Raw genomic sequence first — 25,394 nt, forward strand, 5'->3', positions numbered from 1 at the left:
TGTTCTTGGCTATACATATATGAATCTTGTTTATATATATTTTGTGCTGTTTATACTTGCAAAAGTGTGATAATGCTTCTAATACATACAAACTGTAGCACTGATTAATAGTTGCGATTAATAAAATCTGATCTTAGTTGGTGGTATTTTTCGACCTGTTATGGGCATGTTGGCATGGGACACTACATATGGTTAATCTCGCAATGAAAACCAGGAGAACCTGTCGTTCACTTCTATCCTATCCTATTTGAAATACAGTGATAAAGTATTAAACTCGTTCCCACTTCTAATCAAGTTTATGTCCCGCGTGGAATATGTTAATTTCTTTAGTGAGTTGCAGGACGATTTATTTCACCAAGGACCTAATGCAGATAAGGAATGGGAACGAGTTGTTTTTTTATGCTACATACGACCAAAGCTCTTTTATTATCAAGTGATAAAATATCAACATAATTTCATCATGTTAATTAGTCCATAAGTCATTGACGTGCGTATGGATACGGAAAATGTGAAAAGATAGTCCACAGATATTTCATAGTTATCAAAGTGTATCTTAAGTTTCTTGGTTGGGTCCTTCTTGATCTTCTTGTAGGTAGTTGAATCCTGCAGCAGGTTGTCCACCATGGAGTGGAAGTGGGGCTGGTCTAACACAACAGTGGCCCTACCCTTCCCCGCTGGAACAATGACGATGTCCGGGTCTTGCTTGAGTTGTTGATGGCCAGTCTATTGGATTTGGTCCATTGTCACTGGTTTCTACATATAATCGCCACATTGTTACTGTACATCCCAATTAACTTCTTATATTACATTAATGACTACTACGTATATTCTCTCCTTTTAGAATTTCCTTAAAGAGTGGCTTGATGTTTTAACCTATGTAGCTGAAGAGTGTTATATTTATACAGTCTACAGGAATACTGCTGTCTTTGTATTTGGTCCATTTTTAGTTATTGGAGTAATCAGCATATTCATTCCATAAACGCCCCAAAGGAACACAGTTTCGTTTCCGTCTGGAAGGATCTTTATAACCGTGTAATCTGAACATCACGTTTCTCAGTATCTTCTGCTTCTTTAGGTTGGGTTTGTGGTGCATCTGAGTCGGAATACTCCTTAACGACCCCATTTCTCAGTAAAAGGAAAGCTGCAAAGAAGCCAACTGACGATAGTACTTGAAATCCTGTGTCCATCCCTTTCACATGATATCGTAGTCTTGGGATATCATATACTGCGCATGCGCCGACCTCACCACACGTTGTTTCCCAGAGAGTGCACGTGATGTCAATGGCCTTTCCATAAACAATAGGTGATGGAAGATAACCTGGGGAATAGAATAAATTATCGCCATCAGAATATACACTCTCAACTTTATATACATTCCAACTCACATTCCAGTTAACCTTACAAGTTGCTACATATACGTACATATAATGAGTCAATTTGTTTGACAGACTGTCCAAGATGTAGCATATATTTGGAGTTTCATTTCTTATATGTTTAAATGGAACCTACATGACACAAATAATTACAATACAAAAAGAAGGATGCTGAAGTAGTAGCTTGGACTGATATTGTTTCGATTCATGTGCATATACTGTCATTACAAGTATGTGCTGGTATTCCGAGGATTTAAGTCTCTTCCACCTGCTTTCATCGTGGGATTGATAGAGTAAGATCTAGCTCCGTGGTAGCTAAATACAAGCAAACACGAGCAGCTTCCTTATGCCTTTCTTTTACTTACCGACAAAACTACTTAGGAAAGACGATATAGCCACAGCCATGGATTTGTCCCTCGGGTGCACTGTTCTTTATAGGAATAAAATAATCAAATTATCAGTCAAAGTAATTAAATTATCAAATATATAGTTAGTTAAAAGGACATAATGGACACGAATCCTTAACGAATCGTGTCGACAAAATATCCTCTTATAAATATATGGCACAAACTCATTTCCACTGCCTATGAAATTTCCACCTGCTTGAATTCGCAAGGGTAGTCAAAATTTGAGAAGCAGCTTTGAAGGAATTTGCAGTTAAGCATTAGGTTATTACAAACTTTGCTGCGATTGGAACCTTGGAGTACAATCTAAGCTGTTGAGCGTGGAAAAGCTGCTTTTGTGTCTGGTAGCAGGAAGTCAGAACAAGTTTCTGATCATGTCTTCTATTGGTCCAAGTGTAGCCTTGTTCACTGAAATTTCCAGGCCCATTCAACAAAGGCCAAGTATACTCACTCATTAAAGACAACGTTTATATTTATCAAAAAATATTTCAAGAATTCAAACAAACCTTCGTCTTTGAATGACTTAAAACACTACTGGATTATTTGTTTTCGAGACTGTCCTGAAAAAGTATACCACTCGATGTGCTTGATATTGCATCCGGTTGAACAGCTGCAACGGAGATCTAATGGGAATGGATAGCAGAACAAATACAAATGAAGAGTCTGCCCATTCATGTAGAGGAGGCCAACACTTGTTCATCCTCATTGTATACCCTTTAGTCCCTCTGCCCAAACCTGTAAGGCAGTTCAAAGGCATGTGTTCTGCATGGAGTTTGGAAAGCCAAGAATTCTCTATTGTCAGAACAAAATTGAGCCCTCGAATTTATATATTCTTGACAGAATTGTTGGGTATATTCTTGTGGATAGAATTTGCGGGAGCTGATGGCGTCCTGTATTGTGTGTGTGAGTGAGGTTCTGAAGAAAGCCTTTCAGTTCCGAAATTGGAGTACCTTACTTCAATTCCGAAATTGACGTACCATGCCTTAGTTATGTAATGAAATACCATGCAACAGTTCTGAAATTGAGGTACCAAACTTCAGTTCTGAAATCGATGTACCATACTTCAGTTCTGAAATTGAGATACCAAACTTCAGTTCAGAAATTGGAGTATCTTACTTCAATTCCGAAACTGACGTACCATACTTCAGTTCTGAAATTGAGGTACCAAACTTCAGTACCGAAATTGACGTACCATATTTCAGTTCTGTAATGAAATACCAAACTTCAGTTCTGAAATCGATGTACCATACTTCAGTTCTGAAATTGAGATACCAAACTTCAGTTCAGAAATTGGAGTATCTTACTTCAATTCCGAAACTGACGTACCATACTTCAGTTCTGAAATTGAGGTACCAAACTTCAGTACCGAAATTGACGTACCATATTTCAGTTCTGTAATGAAATACCATACTTCAGTTCTGAAATCGATGTACCATACTTCAGTTCTGAAATTGAGATACCAAACTTCAGTTCCGAAACTGGAGTACCTTACTTCAATTCCGAAATTGACGTACCATACTTCAGTTCTGAAATTGAGGTACCAAACTTCAGTTCTGAAATTGACGTACCATATTTCAGTTCTGTAATGAAATACCATACTTCAGTTCTGAAACTGATGTACCATACTTCAGTTCTGAAATTGATATACCAAACTTCCGTTCCGAAATTGAAGTACCTTACTTCAGTTCCGAAATTGGCGTACCATACTTCAGTTCTGGATTGAAATACCATACTTCAGTTCCGAAATTGAAAAGAAGGTCTTGTTGTGAAAAGTACTTGAAACGGAGAATGAAATTGAAGTACCATACTCCAGTGTGGATTAAAATAACATACTTCAGTTCTGAACTAAAAAGAACCACACTTCTGAAGTACCATATTTCAGTTCCCAAATTGACGTACCACACTTCAGTTCTGAAATTGAGGTACCATACTTCAGTTCTGAAATTGAGGTACCAAATTCAGTTCCGAAATTGGAGTACCTTACTTCAGTTCCGAGATTGACGCACCATACTTCAGTTCTGGATTGAAATACCATACTTCAGTTCTGAAACTTAGGTACCAAACTCCAGTTCCGTCATTTGCATGCTCAGCAGTCAATCGGTGGCAGATGTAGAAACAGTTTTAACAGTTAACAGCGTCCAGTTGTCACTGACTCTTTGATCATAAAAGACACATTGAATGGTTTTAGTCTCTCAAGTGATATGTAACATAACTTATGATATAATTTGAGAAACGTGGTTTATGTTATATGACATTAAGACGTTTGTTGAATGGACACACGATCGCACATATGGATTGTACATCATGAACATGCTTGCTTTTTAGGTAAACGTTAGGATGTGAATCATACATTTTGCACACACTCACATCGAAAGGAAAGGAATTTATTCTACATGTTCAAGTGTCCATATTATTTGAAAACAAATCCTTTTCGCTCACCATGTTTAAAGTATAAAATACAGTTACACACAAAAACTGTTGCTGCATAGCACGTTAAACAAACAGGAGATGAAACAGTTTAACTGGTTGGAAAGTTATTGTGTTTCTGATACTTCGGATAACAAAGAATCAATGACATTCACTTCTGTGTGTTTCTCTGAACAGTGAGGTGCCATGTCATGGTAATCATCACCAGCTGTCTCCAACTGGACAAAGACGAAAGTATCCGTGAACACATCAATGTGGTGGTGCTTTCCAGCATAAGTATCTATAAGGCTACATACCAACTTAAGCTTAAGCTATAATAATTTTCTGTGCGTTTCTAGACATATAGATGTGTCCCAGGTGCCCAGATAAAGTATAATAGCTTTTATTATGATTCATGTAATATAAAATGAAACAATGTAGGGAGGGGGACTAATTTACTGAACTATATCGGGACTAAATCGCTTTGTATTTATCTGATGTCATATGTATTCTTGTAAACATTGATTAACGGTAACAGGTGTGTGCGTGTGTGTGTGTGTGCGTGTGTGCGTGCGTGCGTGTGTGTTTGTGTTAAAAGCATTTACCTCATTAGTGTCAGCATGACAGGGACTAAGGAAATTGTCGCCGCCAGGCCGGACACCAGGTCAACGATGACGTAGGGATAAAGGTAGGGACAATCTATTGGGCATTTGCCCACTGTGCCTTCGTTACCAGGAATCTCGCTGCACCCCATGTATGTCTGAAATAAAGCCAGCATAAAACACAGATATCAAATAGTTATACATAAAAAATAAACCAAATGACACCGGGGCATTATCTGTATTTAACTTGGAATAATCCAAAAAACACTGATGAAATTAGATTCCAACTATCTGTGACTCTCAGTGCAATTCTGAGGTGACATGTCGCTCTACCAAGAGTGAGATACCCACAGTGCAGTTCTCATACTGGCATCCCTCACAGGTAGTGACATACATACTGTACCATTCTGAGACTGGCATCATGACATACAGAGAACCACACAGGGAGTGAGATACGTACTGTACCGTTCTGAGACTTGCATCCAGCCATACAGGGATTGATATATGTCACTCCATCAACTCCGCACAGGGGCATGTACTCCGTTGCATCACAGTTGCAAACAGTGTCGTTTCCGATGGGATTTCTGAAACAGAATTATTTACTGCAGGGGTATTTATGTATACCTTTTATTATCTTGAAAACAAAATTCAGAATATATTTCAGCATACATTCAGAAAATGTAAGTGTATGCTGTATTCAACCCATCATATTAAGAAAGAACTATGATCGTTCGTTTAAATAAGCTGTAAACTACAAGATAAATTGGATCTCCAAGACCAAAGATACCGTATATTAATTTGTATTGGCTATATTGGGAAATAACAAGCAATTTCATATCCGAACCTGTATGTATTTGAATATATATCAAGATTCAAATATAATCATGAAGAAGAATAGCATTCAGAAATATAGTCATAATACGTGTACATCTTCCTCTTTCAAATCAAATTTCTTTTAAATATTTGTATTGATAAATCTCGTAATGCACTCTCCCGCTACCGTCGTTGTTCTCATACACTCCAAACTGAAATGGTCAGATATCAATATGTCAAGAGAGACCAAAGACTCTGTAACCTGGTTCTCTGTAACCTGATAACACAGTTACATCGAAAATGAATACCACGTTATGTTAATTGTGACCATAAAGACATCCAAAGAAAATATGACACTGAATAGGCTTAACATGAAGAATCCACGAAGAAACTTTCACAACTTATATTCCATGCCATAAATGTCAGATGCTCCTTTATGTAATCTATGAACCTGACTACTGTAAATCGACAAAGTTTTGCGGGCAGGAAAGTTTTGCTAGTATTGCGAATGAACTGCAGGCGCAAAACTTTCCAGGCGTAATGACCTCTCTCATTTTGTTAAAGGTCACATGCAACGTAAAACACAACTTTGCAGATTCTGAAACAACATACGACATACCAAAACAAATCGTCAAAATGCAAATTCAACATATAAAGTTGAAAAATAACGCGATGAAAAAACGCGCGAAATCGGAGTTCAAACGTTTCACTAATTTTCCCCAGACTTTTCTGGGGAAAACGGGTTTCAACAGCTGGGCTGCGCTCATAGCATGTGCGCAGTGAAATAGGTTTGCGCAGCTTGGAAGCGGGTTGTCCGGTGAATACTCGGTGAAGGCTTTGGTGTGAGCTATTTTTCTAATGTTTTGTTGATATCTCACAGGCGCGAGCTTTTTTATATGTTATGACAGTAAATTAACTGTTTATATAATTTCATTTGTCTATTTCACCACACGTTCTTCTTACCGAGTCACTTTCTCAGTTCGATACTTAAAAGCAATGTCATTATTTAGCGTTGACACAATTTCTAACTGTGATATAGATATGTCGTTGTCACAGACAAAACTCAATGTCTTGTTTTATTGACACCTGTGTGTCTGCCTGCCTGTCTGCTAATGACAATATTCAATACACAACTGCGATCACTGACCACATGCAATTTGAACTTAACACCAATCAGGCTATACACCATAAACAAAACGCATTGATTTATGGCCCGAGTTCGGTCTCTGTCACATTATGTAATTACACAGACAGGCAGGTGTGATACTTGAACACATGACATGTTATGATGTCTGTTGATTGCAAAATGTTATACACAAAAAAATGAGCATGTATTTACAAAACCCAACATCTCTATATATACACACACAATGAGCCATGAAGGCGTCATCTGCTAATGAACCAGCCGCTACACTTGAGCGCACACCCACCCGCTCTGACTGGGTTCGGTATCCCGGCTGCTTCGTTTCGAGGGAGGTAAACCCAAGTACAAAATATTGCACTTTTGATTTGCGATCATTCGCTTATAATTTTGTTTATTTGTTTTTCATAATCAGCAATGCATATTATATGTCATGAAGAAGTGATAATTGTGTTTTAATTATGTTTGATTTTTTGGTTGCATGTGACCTTTAAGTAATTATCCCCGGTCCATGTTTACGTGATCAAACATGGCGGCCATATCGCTATTGTTCTAATAAACACAAAGACATTATTGGGCACCATAGTTTATTACTCTAAGAAATTCAATGACTTCAGTGGCATAATAGCATTTCCAATAATACACATTCAATGCACAACAATAACAGTAACAATAACTCACTTTGTCACAATGTCAAGAAGGCCAGAAGTTTGCCAGCCACGGACGACTTCCTCTCTCTTTTTCTTGAGAGAATCAAGGCTTGCAATGATCCATCGTGCGTGAACAGGTTTCATCACACTTATTCTCAAGTCTATACGCTTGTCAACACAGTCTTTCAAATTTTGGGCAACTCACTCAGCATACCACTGTGTAAAGTAGGTTTTCATGGCAATTTTGAAATAGGCTTGTAACTGATAAATCCATTGGCTTTAACTCTCCTGTACATCCTGCCGGAATGAATCTCCAAACGAAATGTCGCTGCTTCAACAAGTTCAAAAAAGCGTCGCAGCGATGCGCTGCAAACACATAAAAAATCAAAAGGGGTTTCTGTCTAACAGGCAATTTCAAGTTCTTCTTGACAGATTTGGTACAAGGCACCAGTATGTTTTCAACGTAGCCTAACATACTTTGCTCACAACTCCAGTGATTGGCTGTATGTGTCACGTGCCAATCAGCTGGAAATTTGACCTGGGCATGGCACCTCTGTCACTCCTTGATAGCTGAGTTGAGGTGGGAGGAGTTCACCTGTAGCAGTACTTCCAAATACCGCTGTCACATCCCGCTTGTCTTCAAGACCTTCAATCCCCACTTGTTTCGACCCCTGTGTCGCCAATGTCCAGTTGGATACTGGGACAATCTTAACCCCGGTTTGGTCGAAGTTGATTGCAAGTTCTGGGGGAATGTTGAATTCGGTGACCATTTCACCCACTCCAGAAATGAACTCGTCCTTTTGTTTCACGAAATCGTCCGGGAGTTCTCTCGCAGCCTTTGTACCCTTCTTTTTACAAACCCTAATCGATTCAAAAACGACTCTGCCCATGATTTGTTCAAAATAATAGGGCCACCATTCTAAGCTAGAAGAGATCTGTTGTCACAAGTTATTTTTCCCTTTGCTGCAGCAATAACAATGGAAAAGTTTATTATCCCCCCACTGTTCCGAATGCCTATCACGTGATCTTTGACGAGGTTGTCAACTTCTCCAAGGAGCAGTGGCCGATCCATCTTCTTATATGGCAACTGGTGAATTTCTGCTGTTTTATCTTCACCTTTCTTTTTCAAGTAAGACTTTTTCATAAATCTTACAGAGCTTTCGCCAATGTTCCTGTTCATTAAAGTGCTAAAATGTTTAGCAGCCCTTGTGTTACCGTGTTCGGCTGCATATTTTGCAATCTTAACACGAGTCCCAGGAGAAAAGTGATTGTTCTCACGTTTCAGTTTGACACCACGTTTTGTTACAGTTGTGTCTAGTGTTCCCTTCATACTTTCTTCAATCGCCTTGTTTACTGCAGTCATTCTTGCAGCTTTTTCTGGCGTTTCAGCTAAAGAAGGGTCGGGTAGTCCTGGAACAACAGGATCACTGCGCTTCTTTACGGTGACAAACTTCAACATTTTGTGAAATGATAATCGTCTGACTGACTGACCATTTAAAGGTGTTTAATTCCGACACTGAGTTACTAATTAATTACTGAGTTAACACAATGTACTAAGTATGTCAAGTGATAAGTGTATAAGCACACTTTGATCTTTTCATTGTAATTGTTCCCCCCACTTACATTGATAAATCGCGTGATCAAACATGGCGGCCAGCGAGTGTTAATGTACATCGCTATTGTGTTTGGGAGGTGTGGTTTTAAAATATATTGTCAACAATTCGACTTGGACTTCGAAGAGGACTCGCAAAACAAACAAGACGTAGAACTGGCTGGGTTGTTTATCATGCAAAACATTGACGACGGGGAACTTTGTCGATTTACAGTATCTGAATTTACAATGTCAATGACCTACAGTGCGTAATAAATTAATAAGTTCAAACTCTCAATGTTCTGGTTCTAACAACTGGCATCTACCTGTTTTTCACCAAGAAACTATATGTTTTGGTTATTTGAGCCCTGACACTTATCTTTGTCACCTTAACCCTACCCTGGATGCAGTAACTACAGCTTGTTCAGCTTGACTTGAACTACTCTACATATGCATGACATTGTAGGTCAAATGGCACAAACAGCAGGTCGAGTTTAGTAGTAGTACAATGGTGGTTCTGCCGCACATGCAGCTTATAAGTTTATGGTGGAAGGGTTGTGTGAGCATCGTGGAATGCGTCCTTGTTTTAAAGTATTTTTTTGGAAAAAATAAAATAAAATATATTTTTCTACAGCAACGGGAGGGATTCGAACGCCAAAACTCAGCATCCGAAATCCAGCATCTCCTCTTTACACCAGCAGACTGGCTCTGCTGGTGTCAGTGCATTAAAGCTATAAATAGCTTATGTGCCTTCCAAGCTGATGAAAGCCGATTGTAAAATCAAGGATGGTGGCTTCTTAAAAAAAAATTCAGCGTCCAGCGATGCATTCATCGTGTTCAACGTTGTTTAGACTACCTACGAGCATCGTGTTTGTATTTTATTAGACCTTTATCGAGAGCACAAAAATGGTCAGGACTACCAGGATTGGTACTACCTTTTTGCATTTTCCCCGCAAAAGTAGTCGAAAATTTCCAATTACAGATTTGGTAGTTCCAATGTATAAACTACAAATAGTAGAAGATGGCAACTGAAACAACTTTCCAAACTATGGGCCTGCGGGTCGAAAGGTCTGTAGGAGCACATCTACTGTAGACAGCAATCTTGTGTCGGATATGCCAAGAATGCCAAAGTATCCTGTACGACTGGTAGGGAAGGTTCCACACAACTTGGCGTTTCCAGAATCTCCATCGCTGTACAAGAGTCCTGGACGAACCCAAAACGTGTGCAAACAAATATCCTACACACGATAGGAATACGAGAAGACAACTGTGGAGCAAAACGGAGCACCATCGCTAGAATAGAGAGAGAAACTGGAAAGAAAGCAAAAGACAAGGGGCAAGAACTATATCCGGAGGAGAAGGCATATGCTCTATTCGTAGCAAAGATAAACGTTTCCGAAATACCCATCGGCGAGCTACAAACTTTGATTCCAAAACTAGAACGCCAACTACTAGTACTCAGCTATGGGCTGTATTCTATCGACTATACAAGAGATTTCTCTGGTGTACTGGACCGCGAACGGCTGGTGGAATACCTTTGGAAGAAACATGGTTTCCAAGAGCAAGGAGAATTGTCTTCTGCTATGCAGTCGAACAGTCCAACAATTCTAGACAATACGGATAGTGTTGGGGCCCATGTCTGTACTTGGGTCGACACCTGGATTGGCTATACCATGCGAACGAAACTCTACAACAAGGTTGTTTCCAATTTCGGAGCAGGAGAAGTCCGGGAGGAAATCGGTAGACATCTGGCAGACTGTGTGGACTGCCCAAACCAACATTTGCGGAAAACTTTCCTGCATCCAGACGTGCAAGCCTGTGGTTGTACTCGCATAGAAGTTTCGCTCTACGCACATCCACACAACTCGGAAGAAATAGCAAACAATTTGGTAGAACGAACTCTAGAGATTGTATCTCCTCCAGACACCAACTTGTTTGCAGTACAACCACCAGCAAAACAATGGGAAAACCTATCCAAATGTCTAGACTGATGTCTTGTTCTGGCAGATCGCCCACAGGGCACCATATTCGGAGCTTGGTATGCACATTCGGAGACGGGTAGAATTTCTGGGGTCCGTATTGCTCCTACAAGAGCAGACGACGATGGTACATGGGAGAAAGCGATAGAATGGGCTGCAGTAGATTTTGGTTTCCGAGCATGACCAATATTTCGGGTAGATATACTCTCCCCTACAGATACTGGTGTGGAGCTAGGCCCACTACGTTGCTATACAAAGGATCCCGATGCCAAAACGATACCGTCTGCGAGTAGAAGACCAACCCAGCTACATCCAAATGGAGCAGATCCAAGTATTCTATTGCCTTCTTGCAAGACAGTAGAGTGGGAATGGAGAACAGCCAAATGTAGCACCATAGGCAAGGCTTCTTCCAAATTCCAACTACAGGAAGTACCAGAGATTGCAAAGACAGAGAAGTATATTCTGGATCTGCTAGGGATCGAGGAAAACGATTGCAAGAAATACAAGAAGCAGCACGCATGGAAGAATGGAGAAGAGAAGCATGGGCTATCCTAGAAAGCAAAAAGACAGCACGGCAGATAGGACAAGAGCAGCGTAGAGAAAAAGAACTGGAGCGACTAGGAGAAATAGTACCAGAGACAAAAAGGAATACACAAAGAGATCGTAAGATGCTCGCAAAGAAGTAGAAACTGCTCTACGAAACACACAAACAAAAATAATAGCAGACGTTGCAACTACTACATGGTCTATTCTAGGATACGCGCAACAACTAGAAGGACAAACAGCCAGCAGAGTGGTATTGTCGCAAAAAGACGAAGAAGTGCTGATAGTAGTTTGGGCAAACAGAAGACTGGAGCGTGTGTTGGAAGAAGACCACGACTTTGTAGAGACCACTACTGACAAATACAGGCTAAAAACGTGTTGGATACTGAGAGGCTCGGCCAGCAACAATGAAGAATACCCCGTTGGCCTGCATATCCGCATAGAACCCACTAGAACTTTCCAGAAAGATGGAAGAACCATATCCTGGAATCCTATTGCTGTAGTTGTTGCCCCAGATCCTAGAAAGCTATCTTCTATGGAAACCGAAGAGATAGACCAAGACTACAACGACCTGATGGACGAAAAAATGCAAACCATAGTGGTAGAGACTGCAATAGCCTCACTTCCAAAGGATACAGCCAAACTTCTAGATATCAAACCTGGAAAATACATTTGCAGAAAGTTTGCCGCTACAACATTCCGAGGGAAAGCAAAAATTGTATTGTATCTGCTGCCAGTGGGGGAAGAAGGGAACCGAACCACAGACATCGAAATACCGACATATGGATACTTTCTAGAGAAGAAAAGAGAAAACTGGGCGGGGTTGCAGCCCTGCAGAAAGCAGACAGCTTGCTTCTCTGTAGACTTAGGTCCAGAAAAGACAACACCACAAAAAAAAAAACAAAGATAGACTGGTGTCTATAGTTTACAGCTAGAAACAAATAGTCCCAACAGGGATACAGAAAAGAATACCTCCCGTGTACCCAACAATATACATTCTGCTAGGATTTGCAAACCGTTTTGCTGTATCTATGTCAAAGTGGCCTAGTATACGAGCTGGTTGGTAGTGCTATACATTGGAACTACCAAATCTCTAATTGGAAATTTTCGACTACTTTTGCGCGCGCGGGGAATGCTAATTGATAGTACCAATCCTGGTAGTCCTGACCAATTTTGTGCTTTTGATAAGGTACTTGTACCAGCCAGGCGTACATATAGGAGCCAGCAGAAAACGGGCCACAGATCCGATATGGTCCATGAAAATGTATCGACACCAATGAAGACGAGTCGAACTTATGCTCCTTAAAAGACGGGCCGCCGAGAGGGTTTGTCAGAAAGGAATTGCAAATTGTCCCACACGACACGGTATTTCACCCTAATTAAAGATATGTCTATATATAGCTATCACCATCATCATGTGGACACTGATCGAAAAACGGTTGTTTAGGCGCGTCGGGGTGGACGTCAATCGACTCAATATTTGCTCAGCCCTACGTCGAGTAATAAGTCTAGGGAAATTCACCACCCTGTACGATAGTTTAGGTCTCGTGGGCACCACCTCTTACCTGCTGTCACCTAGACCTTTGATGTTCTGTTCGTCGCAACCAAAGACCAATGTGAGAGAACAGAGGACAGTTGCACTGAAGACCAGTATGGTCGTGAGCTTCATGCATCCAATGCTGGTAAGCCGGAATCTGCTAGTGATTATGCCTCCAAGAAGGGTGCCCACTAACGCCCACATCAGCTCTAGAATACCTTCAACACATTCAGGTATGGAAATGAGAACGTTGATGAAAAGTGAATGTTTTTTAGTTACCACTTTTAAACAATCATGTAACCCTGTTCATATACCTTATATGTGTCTCCTTCAGGTTTACAGATAAAGAATCCATCTACTTTAAACCGAAAATAACATGTGAGATCCCCTGTTTACATGTATGAATAAGTTTACACGGCTCGCATTGGATTCAGTCACAGAAAGCTTAGAGAGACATGTTTACATAATATGAGACAATACACAACTTTCATCTGGAGATAGGACATGCCAGTCTCAATGTAACTAAACTGCATCTTACTCACTGATGCACACGTTAAAACATAATGCCAATAAAACTGTCGTTGCTCCTTACTCAATATGAAGTTCGCCTCAGCTGCCGTCCTTGCAAACTGTGTCTCGATGTATTTTGGAGCAAAGCTGAAATAGCCTCCAACAAAAAACAAAGCACTGGCGTTCCCAAAGAGAAGACAGGCGACTACTGGGTTCTTCAATATCCGTAATATGGACCTTGGCATGTCTGCAGGAACAACGGAAATAATTCGGTTAATAGAACAAGACAAATTTTAGCTACTAACTTCAGAATGGATCTTTGTGTGTGGCGTTTCCATAAACGGATATGCCAGCAAGAGACCGATTGATGCGGAGAGATGATGGGTAACAGACATCACATACCGAAAATGGCGGCATTTGTATGTGTTGGATCAAACAGTCAATGAAAGTCCCATGTATAACCACATGGAATTTGCTTTGGGAAAGTATTCTCTTAATGTCGTAGACATGTTTCCATTTTTTACCGTACAGCACCCTTTAATACACTTCAAAAAAAACAAAAAGAAACGCACAAGCCATTTTTAGAAGAATTCATTGTGTTAGTTTAAAAGCAATTATTACATATAATTGCAATAGTGAAAATTCACAAATCTATTGACAAGAGTTCGCTAACACAACAGCAACCAATATAGTTGTGTTTCTGGTTACATGAGTGCACAAGATGGCGTCAAAGTCAATACTTTGTATGACCATCATTGGCAGGAATTCCTGCTCGGCATCGTCTCGGGACGGACTGGATAAGTCTCTCTTGAGGAATTCTTCCCCACTCTTCCTGCAATGCGATTACCAGTTGTGGGAGTTTCTGAGGCGTGTTTTGACGTTGACATACACGTCGATCGAGTTCATCCTATATGTTTTCTAATGGGTTTAGATCTGGTGATCGGGAAGGCCATGGCAAGACACTGACTTTAGAATTGGCACGGTAGCGGAACGTGACGCGTGCTGTATGTGAAGTAGCATTGTCATGCAGGAACAAATCCCTCTGTTGGTCCATAATCAGAAGCATGTGACATACAAAGACTTCATTGATGTTCTGATCTGCCAACAAATTTCCCTGAACCACCACTAAATCAGATTTTTGTGTGTGCTGTATATCCCACCCCCGCCCCATGACACTGTCTCCACCGATTCTGTCGACCTGTCGAATGCGATAAGGGTAAAACGTTCATTTCTCCAAAGGTAGACATGCAAGAGACCGATTGATGTGGAGAGATGATGGGTAACAGACATCACATACCGAAAATGGCGGCATTTGTATGTGTTGGATCAAACAGTCAATGAAAGTCCAATGTATAACCACATGGAATTTGCTTTGGGAAAGTATTCTCTTAATGTCGTAGACGTGTTTCCATTTTAACCGTACAGCACCCTTTAATACACTTCAAAAAAAAAAGAAACGCACAAGCCATTTTTAGAAGAATTCATTGTGTTAGTTTAAAAGCAATTATTACATATAATTGCAATAGTGAAAATTCACACGTCTATTGACAAAGAGTTCGCTAACACAACAGCAACCAATATAGTTGTGTTTCTGGTTACTTGAGTGCACAAGATGGCGTCAAAGTCAATACTTTGTATGACCATCATTGGCAGGAATTCCTGCTCGGCATCGTCTCGGGACGGACTGGATAAGTCTCTCTTGAGGAATTCTTCCCCACTCTTCCTGCAATGCGATTACCAGTTGTGGGAGTTTCTGAGGCGTGTTTTGACGTTGACATACACGTCGATCGAGTTCATCCTATATGTTTTCTAATGGGTTTAGATCTGGTGATCGGGAAGGCCATGGCAAGACACTGACTTTAGAATTGGCACGGTAGCGGAACGTGACGCGTGCTGTATGTGAACAAATCCCTCTGTTGGTCCATAATCAGAAGCATGTGACATACAAAGACTTCATTGATGTTCTGATCTGCCAACAAATTTCCCTGAACCACCACTAAATCAGATTTTTGTGTGTGCTGTATATCCCCCCCCCCGCCCCATGACACTGTCTCCACCGATTCTGTCGACCTGTCGAATGCGATTAGGGGTAAAACGTTCATTTCTCCAACGGTAGACATGCTGTCTTCCATTTCGCTCGGGAAGAAGAAATCGTCAACTGCAGACTGCAACTCCCTGGCTTCAAGGCGGCCAGTGGCGTGGTTTTGAGTGGCGGCACTCAGTTGTCACATGATGATTTCCTCTTTTCCAGGTCAAAACGAATAACAAAGTGAAACACAACGTTCATTATAAGTGTCTAATATTGCAGGCTTTTCCTCCTACTTGCACGTGTATTTTGCTTTCCATGTTTTCTTAGAGACGCTTTTTTTAGAAAGAAATAGTATATTTGTATTGATTTTGCCGCAGTTACATGAGTCCAATATTCTCAAAATCACCTATGCGTTTCTTTTTGTGAAGAGTGTACCACTTCAGAGCGAAAATTGTAAATGAGTAATTACAAGCATGTTACAAGGTACCACACCATGGCGTCTGGTACTTTTCATACTCAGAAAGAAGGTGCAGCAGCAACTCACCCACTATATCCTTTTTCAGTGACTTGGTCGTGTCGATATCTTTAACTGTTGATTTCTTCATGTGCCTTGGAAAGCAGCCTAAGGGTACAGCAAGAAAGAGGGCTGCACATCCAATGATCAGGTATCCGATCCACCATGCACCAATCCACTGGGGGTGAAGGCTGTCTAACTTGGACTCTTGAAACCAAACCATACAAGGAGTATATATTTCATAAAAATGTGTTGTGCTAATATGGCGTGAAGAACATAAATTCCAATAATGTAAGACAAAAAGTGGGTAAGTCCCATAAATACAAAACCTTTATTTGAATAAAAAGTCGTGAGTTGGTATTCCTTGTAAAACGTTATTGTAAAAAAAGATTGAATGGAATTACTATGCACTAGTTAATGCAAACACATAACCAACCGCTTAGATCAATGGGAACGTCACTGAGCCATCCACCAAGACTGAGCGCAACAGCTGGTCCAAGGAAAGCTATCGCCATAATGATGCCTACAAGACCACGAATACAAATGAATCAGTACATTACCTGTAAACTACTTCCATTACACATAATCCTTTCACTACACACAATCCTTTCACTTTTAGCACTCTTTCCGCTACTCATAATCCTTATGCTACACACTCTCCTTCCGCTACACACACAAAACTTTCGCTATAATCATTCCTTCCGCTTCACGCAATCCTTTTGTTTTTTGCCCTCCTTCCGCTTCTCACAATCCTTTCACTATAAGCATTCCTTCTACTACAAACAATCCTTTCACTTTTCACACTCCTTCCTCTACACAGAATACTTTCACTATAAGCATTCCTTCTGCTTCACACAATCCTTTCGGTTTTCACACTCCTTCCGCTACACACAATACTTTCACTGTAAGCATTCCTTCTACTACAAACAATCCTTTTGCTTTTCACACACCTTCCGCTACACAGAATCCGTTCACTTTTGCAACCCTTCCGCTACATACAATCCTTTTGCTATAAGCACTCCTTCCGCTACACACAATACTTTCACTGTAAGCATTCATTCTACTACAAACAATCCTTTTGCTTTTCACACATCTTCCGCTACACAGAATCCGTTCACTCTTCGCAACCCTTCCGCTACATACAAGCCTTTTGCTATAAGCCCTCCTTCCAATACACACTTCACGCATTCCTTTCGCTTTTCACTCTCCTTCCACTTCGCACATTCCTTTCACTTTTCACTCTTCTTCCACTTCACACATTCCTTTCGCTTTTAACTCTCTTTCCACTGCTTGCAATACTTTCGCTATATGCACTCCTTCCGCTACACACAATCGCTTTTTGCACTCCTTCAGTAGTTTAGCGGAATGATGACTGGTCCCTATGAGTGATTATTTTGCGAACTACCGCCCATACCGGAAATATGTGAAATGTCGGCTGTTCATCCTTCGACGCCTTGAAGTATACCGGAGGTACGTGCTAAATTTTACGAAAATCGGTTGAATAGTTTAGGAAATATTCACTTTTAGTGAGCATGGGGTCGGTCGGGCGAAAGGCTAACTATCAACGTATTGCTGTACTTGTTATTAAGTAGCCAGGTAAGGTCTGTCTGAAACTAAGCAGATAGCAGCTCTCGGTAGTACGACTGGTCGATATCTCACCTCGCTGACACACATGGGCTCGTTGTCAGCTGTTGGCTACCAGTGTGTCACGGGCTACAACTTGTAATTCCTCTTGCACGAATCCTCGGCACGGGACGTCTTTGAGATAATACAGATTGGATTAAGCTATATTTGATATCGACTTCGGTCGACGTTGTACATTTTCATGGACCATATTGGATCGGTAGCACGTTTTCTGCTATCTCCCTTGTGCTCCAGTAATGCTTTCTCGCGACGGGCTACCAACGATTCTAGTGACTTTGTTGTTGATGGCTGCCACCACTCATGGCAAACGTACAACCCATTCCGTAGATCTAGCTCCCGCTATACCGCATCTGACCTGGACTTTGTGCTTGGCCGAGTAAACAACGCATGCAGTGAATGGATTTCATCAACGACCAACTCTGTCGAGAACATCACGCCGTGCACACTTTCAACGACGTCGAGAAAGCCATGGCTCACCTGGGAGACGAACACACCCTCTCCGAAAGTCAGGCAGAGAATGACAATGTGGTTGAACACGTCCGGATAATATTCCTCCAGTATGTCCAGCATGAATCTACCGTTTTTCTGCCGTCGCCAAGCACGGTCTGGTAAACGGTATGTGCCCCTCAAGCAGCTCGAAGTTGAGCAGAATGCAAAACCGGTAACCGTATGCTAAGGCGACCTCTTTGACCCGCTTTGGTATTTTATCGAGCTTGGCTCGAGCAAACGATTCGCAAGACCAATTCCTTGATGCGCAATGTTATTGCATATGCTCGTGGTTCTCAAGAGGTCCACATAAGTGAAGAACACGTCACTGTCGTCGATGCTGAGCACCTTGTCGCTGATTTTGATGATCGTTTTCTTGACGATGGCTCGACCCAAGTTGTCTATGAGTTTCTCTTTGTCCTTCACAGACTCCAAAATGATGTGAAAAGCCAGTCGAGCCGTCCAGATGATGCTGATGAACAAGATGCAGGGTGACACCATAAGCGGCATACTCTTGAAGACGACCTTGAATGATTATTGCGATGCATTAACGCGAGATTCCAATTTCAAAATCGACAGCAAGGGCACGATGCGGGTGAAAAACAAACAGGGGGTCGATCTCATGAATGCCCACACGAGAAAACCACTCGCTCTGTCGACTCTGACCGAAAACATGGCGTCAACTTCATCCACAACGAATTAAGTTTTGATTACAATGGCAAACGATCCAAGCTTTCGCTGAAGTCGGCGAAAGATCTGCAAACCATGCAGACTGAGTATGATGCCACAGCGAGCACAATCGCCAGAGACGATCAGAAAGACTTGACGCAACGTGCACAAGAAGCATCAGATGGACTGTACTGGAACAAACGCTTACAAGACACCACATTGGCCGACAGGATCCGTACTCTGTTCCGAGAATGAAGGATCACCATTGCCAGCATTCTGACCGCGCTTCGGCTTCATCATATCAGCTACCACCCAGCAGTCCCCAACACCACATAGCAGTGGCATGAGACTGGATAAAAACATCTGAAATCTCGGAGAAGCACTCACGAGACAAGCTGGCAAAGCCGCCAAAGCACTGCCGGGCATTCTAGCCAGCATCATATCGTGGCTGCTGGTCTTGCTGTCGAAAACGACAATGTGGCTTGGTCAAAACCTGTGGATGTTCATCGTCGCCGTGGCAGGCGTAGTGTACGTCGCTGCTAAGGAACTTTTAAACAAATGAGGCACAGTCTGACCGTGATCCCACCGTCCACGACCACCGTCTTGTGATCAACATGTCGCTAATTATCTGCCACTGCTGCCACTGCGCCTGACGGTGTCTGCATTTGAACACTGCTTGGCTTCGGTTGTTGTGGTGGTACCACTTTGCCCGTTTCACCGGTGTGAGTCGGCACAACGTGACTCGCATTCACGGCGAGATTCATTCCTAGTGTCTGATCGCTGGTGGCGATGACAATTACATTATTGTATCCCAACACTTTATCGATCCTCAGACTCATGTCACTCGTGGCCATGAACAACCCTACGCCGAAAACATAGACGACTTTAGACATGGCATTCTCCAACATGTTTTTGTATTGCTTGATGGCCGTCGGTAAATTCACCGGCGACCGCGATTGAATCCTCAACTTTGGGCACGGATTGTTTCTCGCATCATAAGACATGTTGCTGGAAAGCGTTTGAGCCTGCACGCCGATAACAGCCCACATGTAGGTGCGAATCGAATCGTTCAGTCTGACGACACCCACGCGAGAAAACCCTTTGATCAACGAATCCAACATCAATTTTTTCCAATCACCTTCTCGGTCCCTGCTGAATTTTGTCTGCAGTTTGCTGGCTTCCATCCACCACATTGTGGACGATGGGAATACCCAAACTGTGGTTCACACCCGGCAAATGCCATCTTCGAATCGAGTTCCAATTCATTGCAAATAGGTTTGTACGCACACCGATCGTACAAATTGTTCACGGCACTCCACACCCTGTCAGTGCGCTAATTTCTTTCAAGATGCACCTGATCTAGTAGTACATGTGAAACGAAAGAATGACTGACTGAACAGATCATAATGAGTATCGTACAAAGTCACACCACACCCTGTCGATGAATAAAACAACATGTGAAATATTATTATGGTAATTATTTGTATTTGTTTTCAACAGGTACGTGATGCTGCCGGGAATACACAGCGGCGAGCCCGTTCAACTGCTGCACACGATCAATAACACTTTGGGTCAACCCGAGGGTAGCTCTCTGCGATATCACATGTTATCCGCGATGGACTAACATCGATGACAACAACAACAAACTCTTGGTGAACAAACAGCGACACATTCTGACTGACGGTTACTGTGCTCGCTCAACGACGGAAACTTCAATCCTCTGGTAGCCGAACTCAAACTGAACGATTGCAATGGCACGAACGGTAAAATGCGCTCGGGTTGATGTCAAACGATATACCACCGCAAACCACTGTGATGGCCTCTAAACTGCCCGACCTAGTTCCCTATCACAAGGTGTGCATTCATCTCCATCAGATCAGCATGACTGATAACATTCAAGGCGAAAGGCCTTCGACACTGCTGATAGCCATTCCGGTCAAAAAAAAACTACAACGACGGCAGAACCAAATCGTTTTCGTCCTTGCAGTACAAGAAATTAAACTAAGGCACAATCACGGAATTAAAAATATCTGTTTTAGATATAAAACACGAACCAATACTCATAAGATGTCTCAGCACAACACTATACATAAAACAATGGCACACACTTCGGGTCCCCGAAAGCAACGTAGACGACCTCGGACCTGAGGGACACGCGAGGATTTGACGAACATGGAGTCAAAGGCAAGCTGTATGCCTTGCAACTGAAAAACAACGTGTACAAACGCAGCGAAGTGCATGACGATGGTGCTACTTCTAGTAACCTAAGAGACGATGTCCAGATTATGGATGGACTCGTCAGCAACACTCGATACAATCAAAGTATTTCTCAGAGAGCAACCATCCGATGATGAGGTCAAAATCGTGACGGGAGTCAAACTCCATTGGGCTGAAAAGCATAAACATCTCGTTTGCACGATTTACTTACAGAGAAGCACGACGGCTTATGCAAGTCTCGAGGGCGTTAATGTCACCATGGAGAATAATATTTAACTCGGCAAAATTTTCTTACCCACGAATATACATCTCATCAGCCTGAAGTTTACGCACGAAATACTGATGGAAATCCAATTGAAAACTATTTTATAAAATTATCATATAACGATGGACATTGCAAAACGCACTACACTAGCACTCTCCAATCTCGGGCACACGCGCGATCAACCCGGTATGTGCACCTTGCAGTTACAAAACGTGTACAAACGACGAGAAGAGATACTCGAACTGAACGGGATAATCAATATTATCCTTACCTACCCAAATATCGTTGTGAATGATGAGGGGTTTGTCATGATGAGGGGTTTGAGGGGTTTAAAACCTTACAACAGGGCGACGTACGTATCAACATTTCTAGACCAAACATGCAATATGTTATTCACCCGTCCGGATAACACAGATAAATTGTTTATATTTCATAATTAATAAACATTATTCTACCCCAGAATCGTGGATAAATGTTATACAAGGTTCTACACTTATCATTGAAGTCTTTCTTTTAAATATCACCACAGAAGATATTAAAATTCTGGATGGGTTAAAAATACGTTGGAGTGATATACATGTACATAAAAGTCGATGTTGCCGTATTTATGTACAACCAGGAACAGACCTCGAGGGGATCATGCTCTTTCAAATATAGAGTCTCCCATTTCACTAAGTATTGTATATTTATTCAAACATATTACCTTATCAGCGTAAAGTATACGCACAAGAGATTGACGGAAAACCAATTAAATAGTATTTCCTAACTTATATTATATAGGATGGGATTGTATCCGGCCATGGACGAAGTGGTCAAAACACTCGAAACCGTGGACACATTTCGTTTGCAACAAATAAGCGACGTCAAACGTCAACTGGAAAAAGAATGTGACGTGCGACTAGGATTGCATAAAAAGTATCATAGAGCAGTGAATGCCATCGATGGTATAGACACCGCACTAGTCATGGAACTCGGTGCTGCCGGCGTCGGCTTATTGTCGACTATCATAGCCACACCCGTCGTTCATGCTGGCTGCAACATAACGCATTGAAGCATGATGAGATTAGGGTTTTAGCTGAAAGCCAAGCTGAACACAATCAAGGATCACATATCGACAGCGCTCGCTGATAGCAAGATCACGAAGGAAGAGTTCTGTTTGGTGTTAGAAGAACTCGCCAAATAGCACGGAATGAAACAAAAAATTCGAACCAAGTCTCACAAGATGAGCGACATCGGGGAATAGGAGAAAAAAAAGCTTATCGAACAGGGCAGGCAACAGGCGCGGCAAGCATTCCTTTCCAAAACCAGAGAAATCGTAGGAGAATAACGCTGATATCAATGTAAATCTATACAATAATCCGATGGTTTTATTGTATTCACTAAAACCGTTAAAGTGGTCGGATACCAAGCTATGGTTTTCCAAATTCCCTGAAAGTTTAGGCTGGTTCTACGCTAACTCTATATCCGGTGTCGAACTTGCCCATGTCTCTCGTTATCCAGCTAATGATTCCGTATGATTCCTAACGATTCCGTATAGTGAGACTTCTCCTTTAACGCAAGCTCCAATGTTTGGTTTGCCCAAACAACGGTCCCATCTTTAAGCACAACTCTACTGAATCTTTGCCCTGCCCACTTATACCAACCTAGTATGTCTGTCTCTCTTCCCGCTATGACTGATATTTTTTCAGTACGCTTAGCTCTCAGGAATCCATACACTATTCCATACCAATCCAATTTTTCGTTATACTTATAACAATATCCTAGCTCTAATACGGTTTTTTCAATTATAATTTCATGGGCGCCGAATGATGAACCGTCATCATTTCACCCATATTTGTTACTCCGGCAGGGGCAAAAAAATCACTCATAGGGACCCGTCATCGTGTCACCATTCCCTAAACTACTTTTTTCGATACACACAATCCTTCCGCTGTACTGTCTCCTTCCACTACACACACTTCTTTCACTACACATGCCTTAGGCTACACACGCTCGTTCCACTACACAGAATATTTCTACTACACACACCACTTCAACTGTACACACTACTTCCTCCACATGCACTACTTCCACAATAGACACTGCTTCCACTACACACACTACTTCGACTACATACACTGCTTCCACTACACACACTGCTGACACTACACACGCACCTTCCATTAGACACACCACTTCCACTATAAACGCTGCTTCCACTACACACACTACTACCACTACACACAATATTTCCACAATACCCACTACTACCTTTACACACACTACTTCCACTACTTACAGTACGTCCACAAGACCCACAACTTCCACTACACACACCACTGCCTTTACACACACTACTTCCACTACACACACTACTTCCACTGCACACACTACTTCCACTACACACACTACTTCCACAATACTCACTACTTCCACTACACACACTACTTCCACAATACCACTACTTCTATGACACACACTACTTCCACTACACACACTGCTTCCACTACACAAGCTACTGCCACTATACTCACTACTTCCACTACACACACTACTTCAACTACACACGCTACTTCCACTACACACACTACTTTTACAACACACACTACTTTCCACTAGACACACTACTTCCACTACACACACTGCTTCCACTTCATACGCTACTTCAACTACACACTCTCCTTCCGCTACTCACACTAATTGCGCCACACACAATGCTTCTGCTACACACGCTCCTTCCACTACACTCACATGCGATACCTTTTGAAACCCGCGATCTACAAACACATTTTTTATACATGCACTACGTCTTCTAATCAGATACCAAAAGGTTTCATTTGGATTACATACAAACTTCCACTTTACAAAGAATGATGTTTTTTCTCTATTGCATCATGAATCAAAATATTTATGTTTACACACATCTTCTAAACTCTCCCCTTCACATCATGTAAGACCTGAGAACGTACCTGTCAGTAAACTCGACTGCTGTTTGTCGCGGGAATTATTTTCAACGTACGGTAAACCCAGGGAAAACCGTGGGGATTTACCCACTCCTTGTAACACCATAAGCACGGCAAGCACACTGTACACCCAACGTCCGTTGTCAGTCGCTTGGTCCTTCGTGGCTGGACACCGCTCATGTTCCTGTACGGAATCCTGACACAATCTGGCACCTTGTGGAGAGGAATAGTTGGAGGCAAGATCATCTAAAGAAGGGAGCGATACAGGATCCATGACGTGTAAGAGGCCCGACATTGAGCAAGCAAAACCAAACAAAGCCACTGTACAGGACAGGATCCTAGGTATAAAGCGGTTTCCCCCAAAATGGCTGAAGAAGAAAATAGCTACAAGATAACCGATTTCGTTGCAGCTCATTAGGAGGCCACTTTTTGTACTGCTGAGTCCAAACTGTTTCTCCAGTGCTGTGATCTGTGATGATGTGTAGGACTTGACTGATTCCAGCACCAGTGACGACACACTAAATACGGCAGTAAACCAGAGGATGTTGTTGAAACACCGTCGTCGACGTCCTCCAGACTCAGTCTTGTCGTTGACACTCACGCAGTTCTTCTCCATCTTGAATATCTACTGCCTGATCGACAGATGAAAGGACATGTACTGAAGCGAGATCTTATTGGAAAACAGACAAATCAACGACGCAATTTCTCTATATATGGACTTACCGCTCGTGGGGAAAATAGCATAGATATCACTGAGTGCCCGTTTTCTTGCCGGATGGCCAGTTTTGTGTTATTCAGAAATTTGAGATTGTTTGTTGCTTAACAGCACTCGACTATGATGTAAATAATCGCTTAGGGGCCATGCAACACATTGACTGCCTGCACACGAACAACCACAAGGTTAGGGCTTGATGGTTCTCAAACAAACTGGCTTCACATTACACCACTTGTGCAGCATGCTCTATAGACATGGGGCAATCGGGATTTGCATACATTACTAACTTCCACTTCACTCATTATTCCAATTAAGTTAAGCATAGGGTTGACATAGATGCCTTCGGCTATGTACCGTCAGATGC

General features: G+C 41.9%; 1 protein-coding gene across 1 annotated transcript; it reads right to left on the bottom strand.

Annotated features, from left to right (window-relative positions):
- Nucleotides 1-804: 804 nt before the first annotated feature.
- LOC124281051 (solute carrier organic anion transporter family member 5A1-like) lies at nucleotides 805-25,360 on the bottom strand. The gene is made up of 10 exons (XM_046717060.1): nucleotides 25,039-25,360; nucleotides 24,322-24,947; nucleotides 16,529-16,615; nucleotides 16,123-16,299; nucleotides 13,632-13,796; nucleotides 13,068-13,257; nucleotides 5,246-5,369; nucleotides 4,789-4,943; nucleotides 1,739-1,803; nucleotides 805-1,318 (listed from the first exon to the last, which is right to left on the bottom strand). The coding sequence occupies exons 2-10, from the start codon at nucleotides 24,929-24,931 to the stop codon at nucleotides 1,023-1,025; spliced, it is 1,869 nt and encodes a 622-aa protein (XP_046573016.1). The 5' UTR covers nucleotides 24,932-24,947; nucleotides 25,039-25,360; the 3' UTR covers nucleotides 805-1,022.
- Nucleotides 25,361-25,394: the final 34 nt, after the last annotated feature.

This window comes from Haliotis rubra, unplaced genomic scaffold (assembly GCF_003918875.1).
Source record: "Haliotis rubra isolate DU_JTF1 unplaced genomic scaffold, ASM391887v1 Scf279, whole genome shotgun sequence".
Classification (NCBI taxonomy): Eukaryota; Metazoa; Mollusca; class Gastropoda; order Lepetellida; family Haliotidae; genus Haliotis; species Haliotis rubra.

Bases quoted from the DNA above. Each gene is read 5' to 3' on its own strand.
- LOC124281051 (XM_046717060.1), bottom strand. From the start codon at position 24,931: ATGGAGAAGAACTGCGTGAGTGTCAACGACAAGACTGAGTCTGGAGGA. The intron at 16,616-24,321 runs GTACGTTCTCAG...GTGGTCTTGTAG, and splicing joins GCAGTCGAGTTTACTGACAG to GCATCATTATGGCGATAGCT. The intron at 4,944-5,245 runs GTACGTATCTCA...GCTTTATTTCAG, and splicing joins GCAAGTCTCAGAACGGTACA to ACATACATGGGGTGCAGCGA.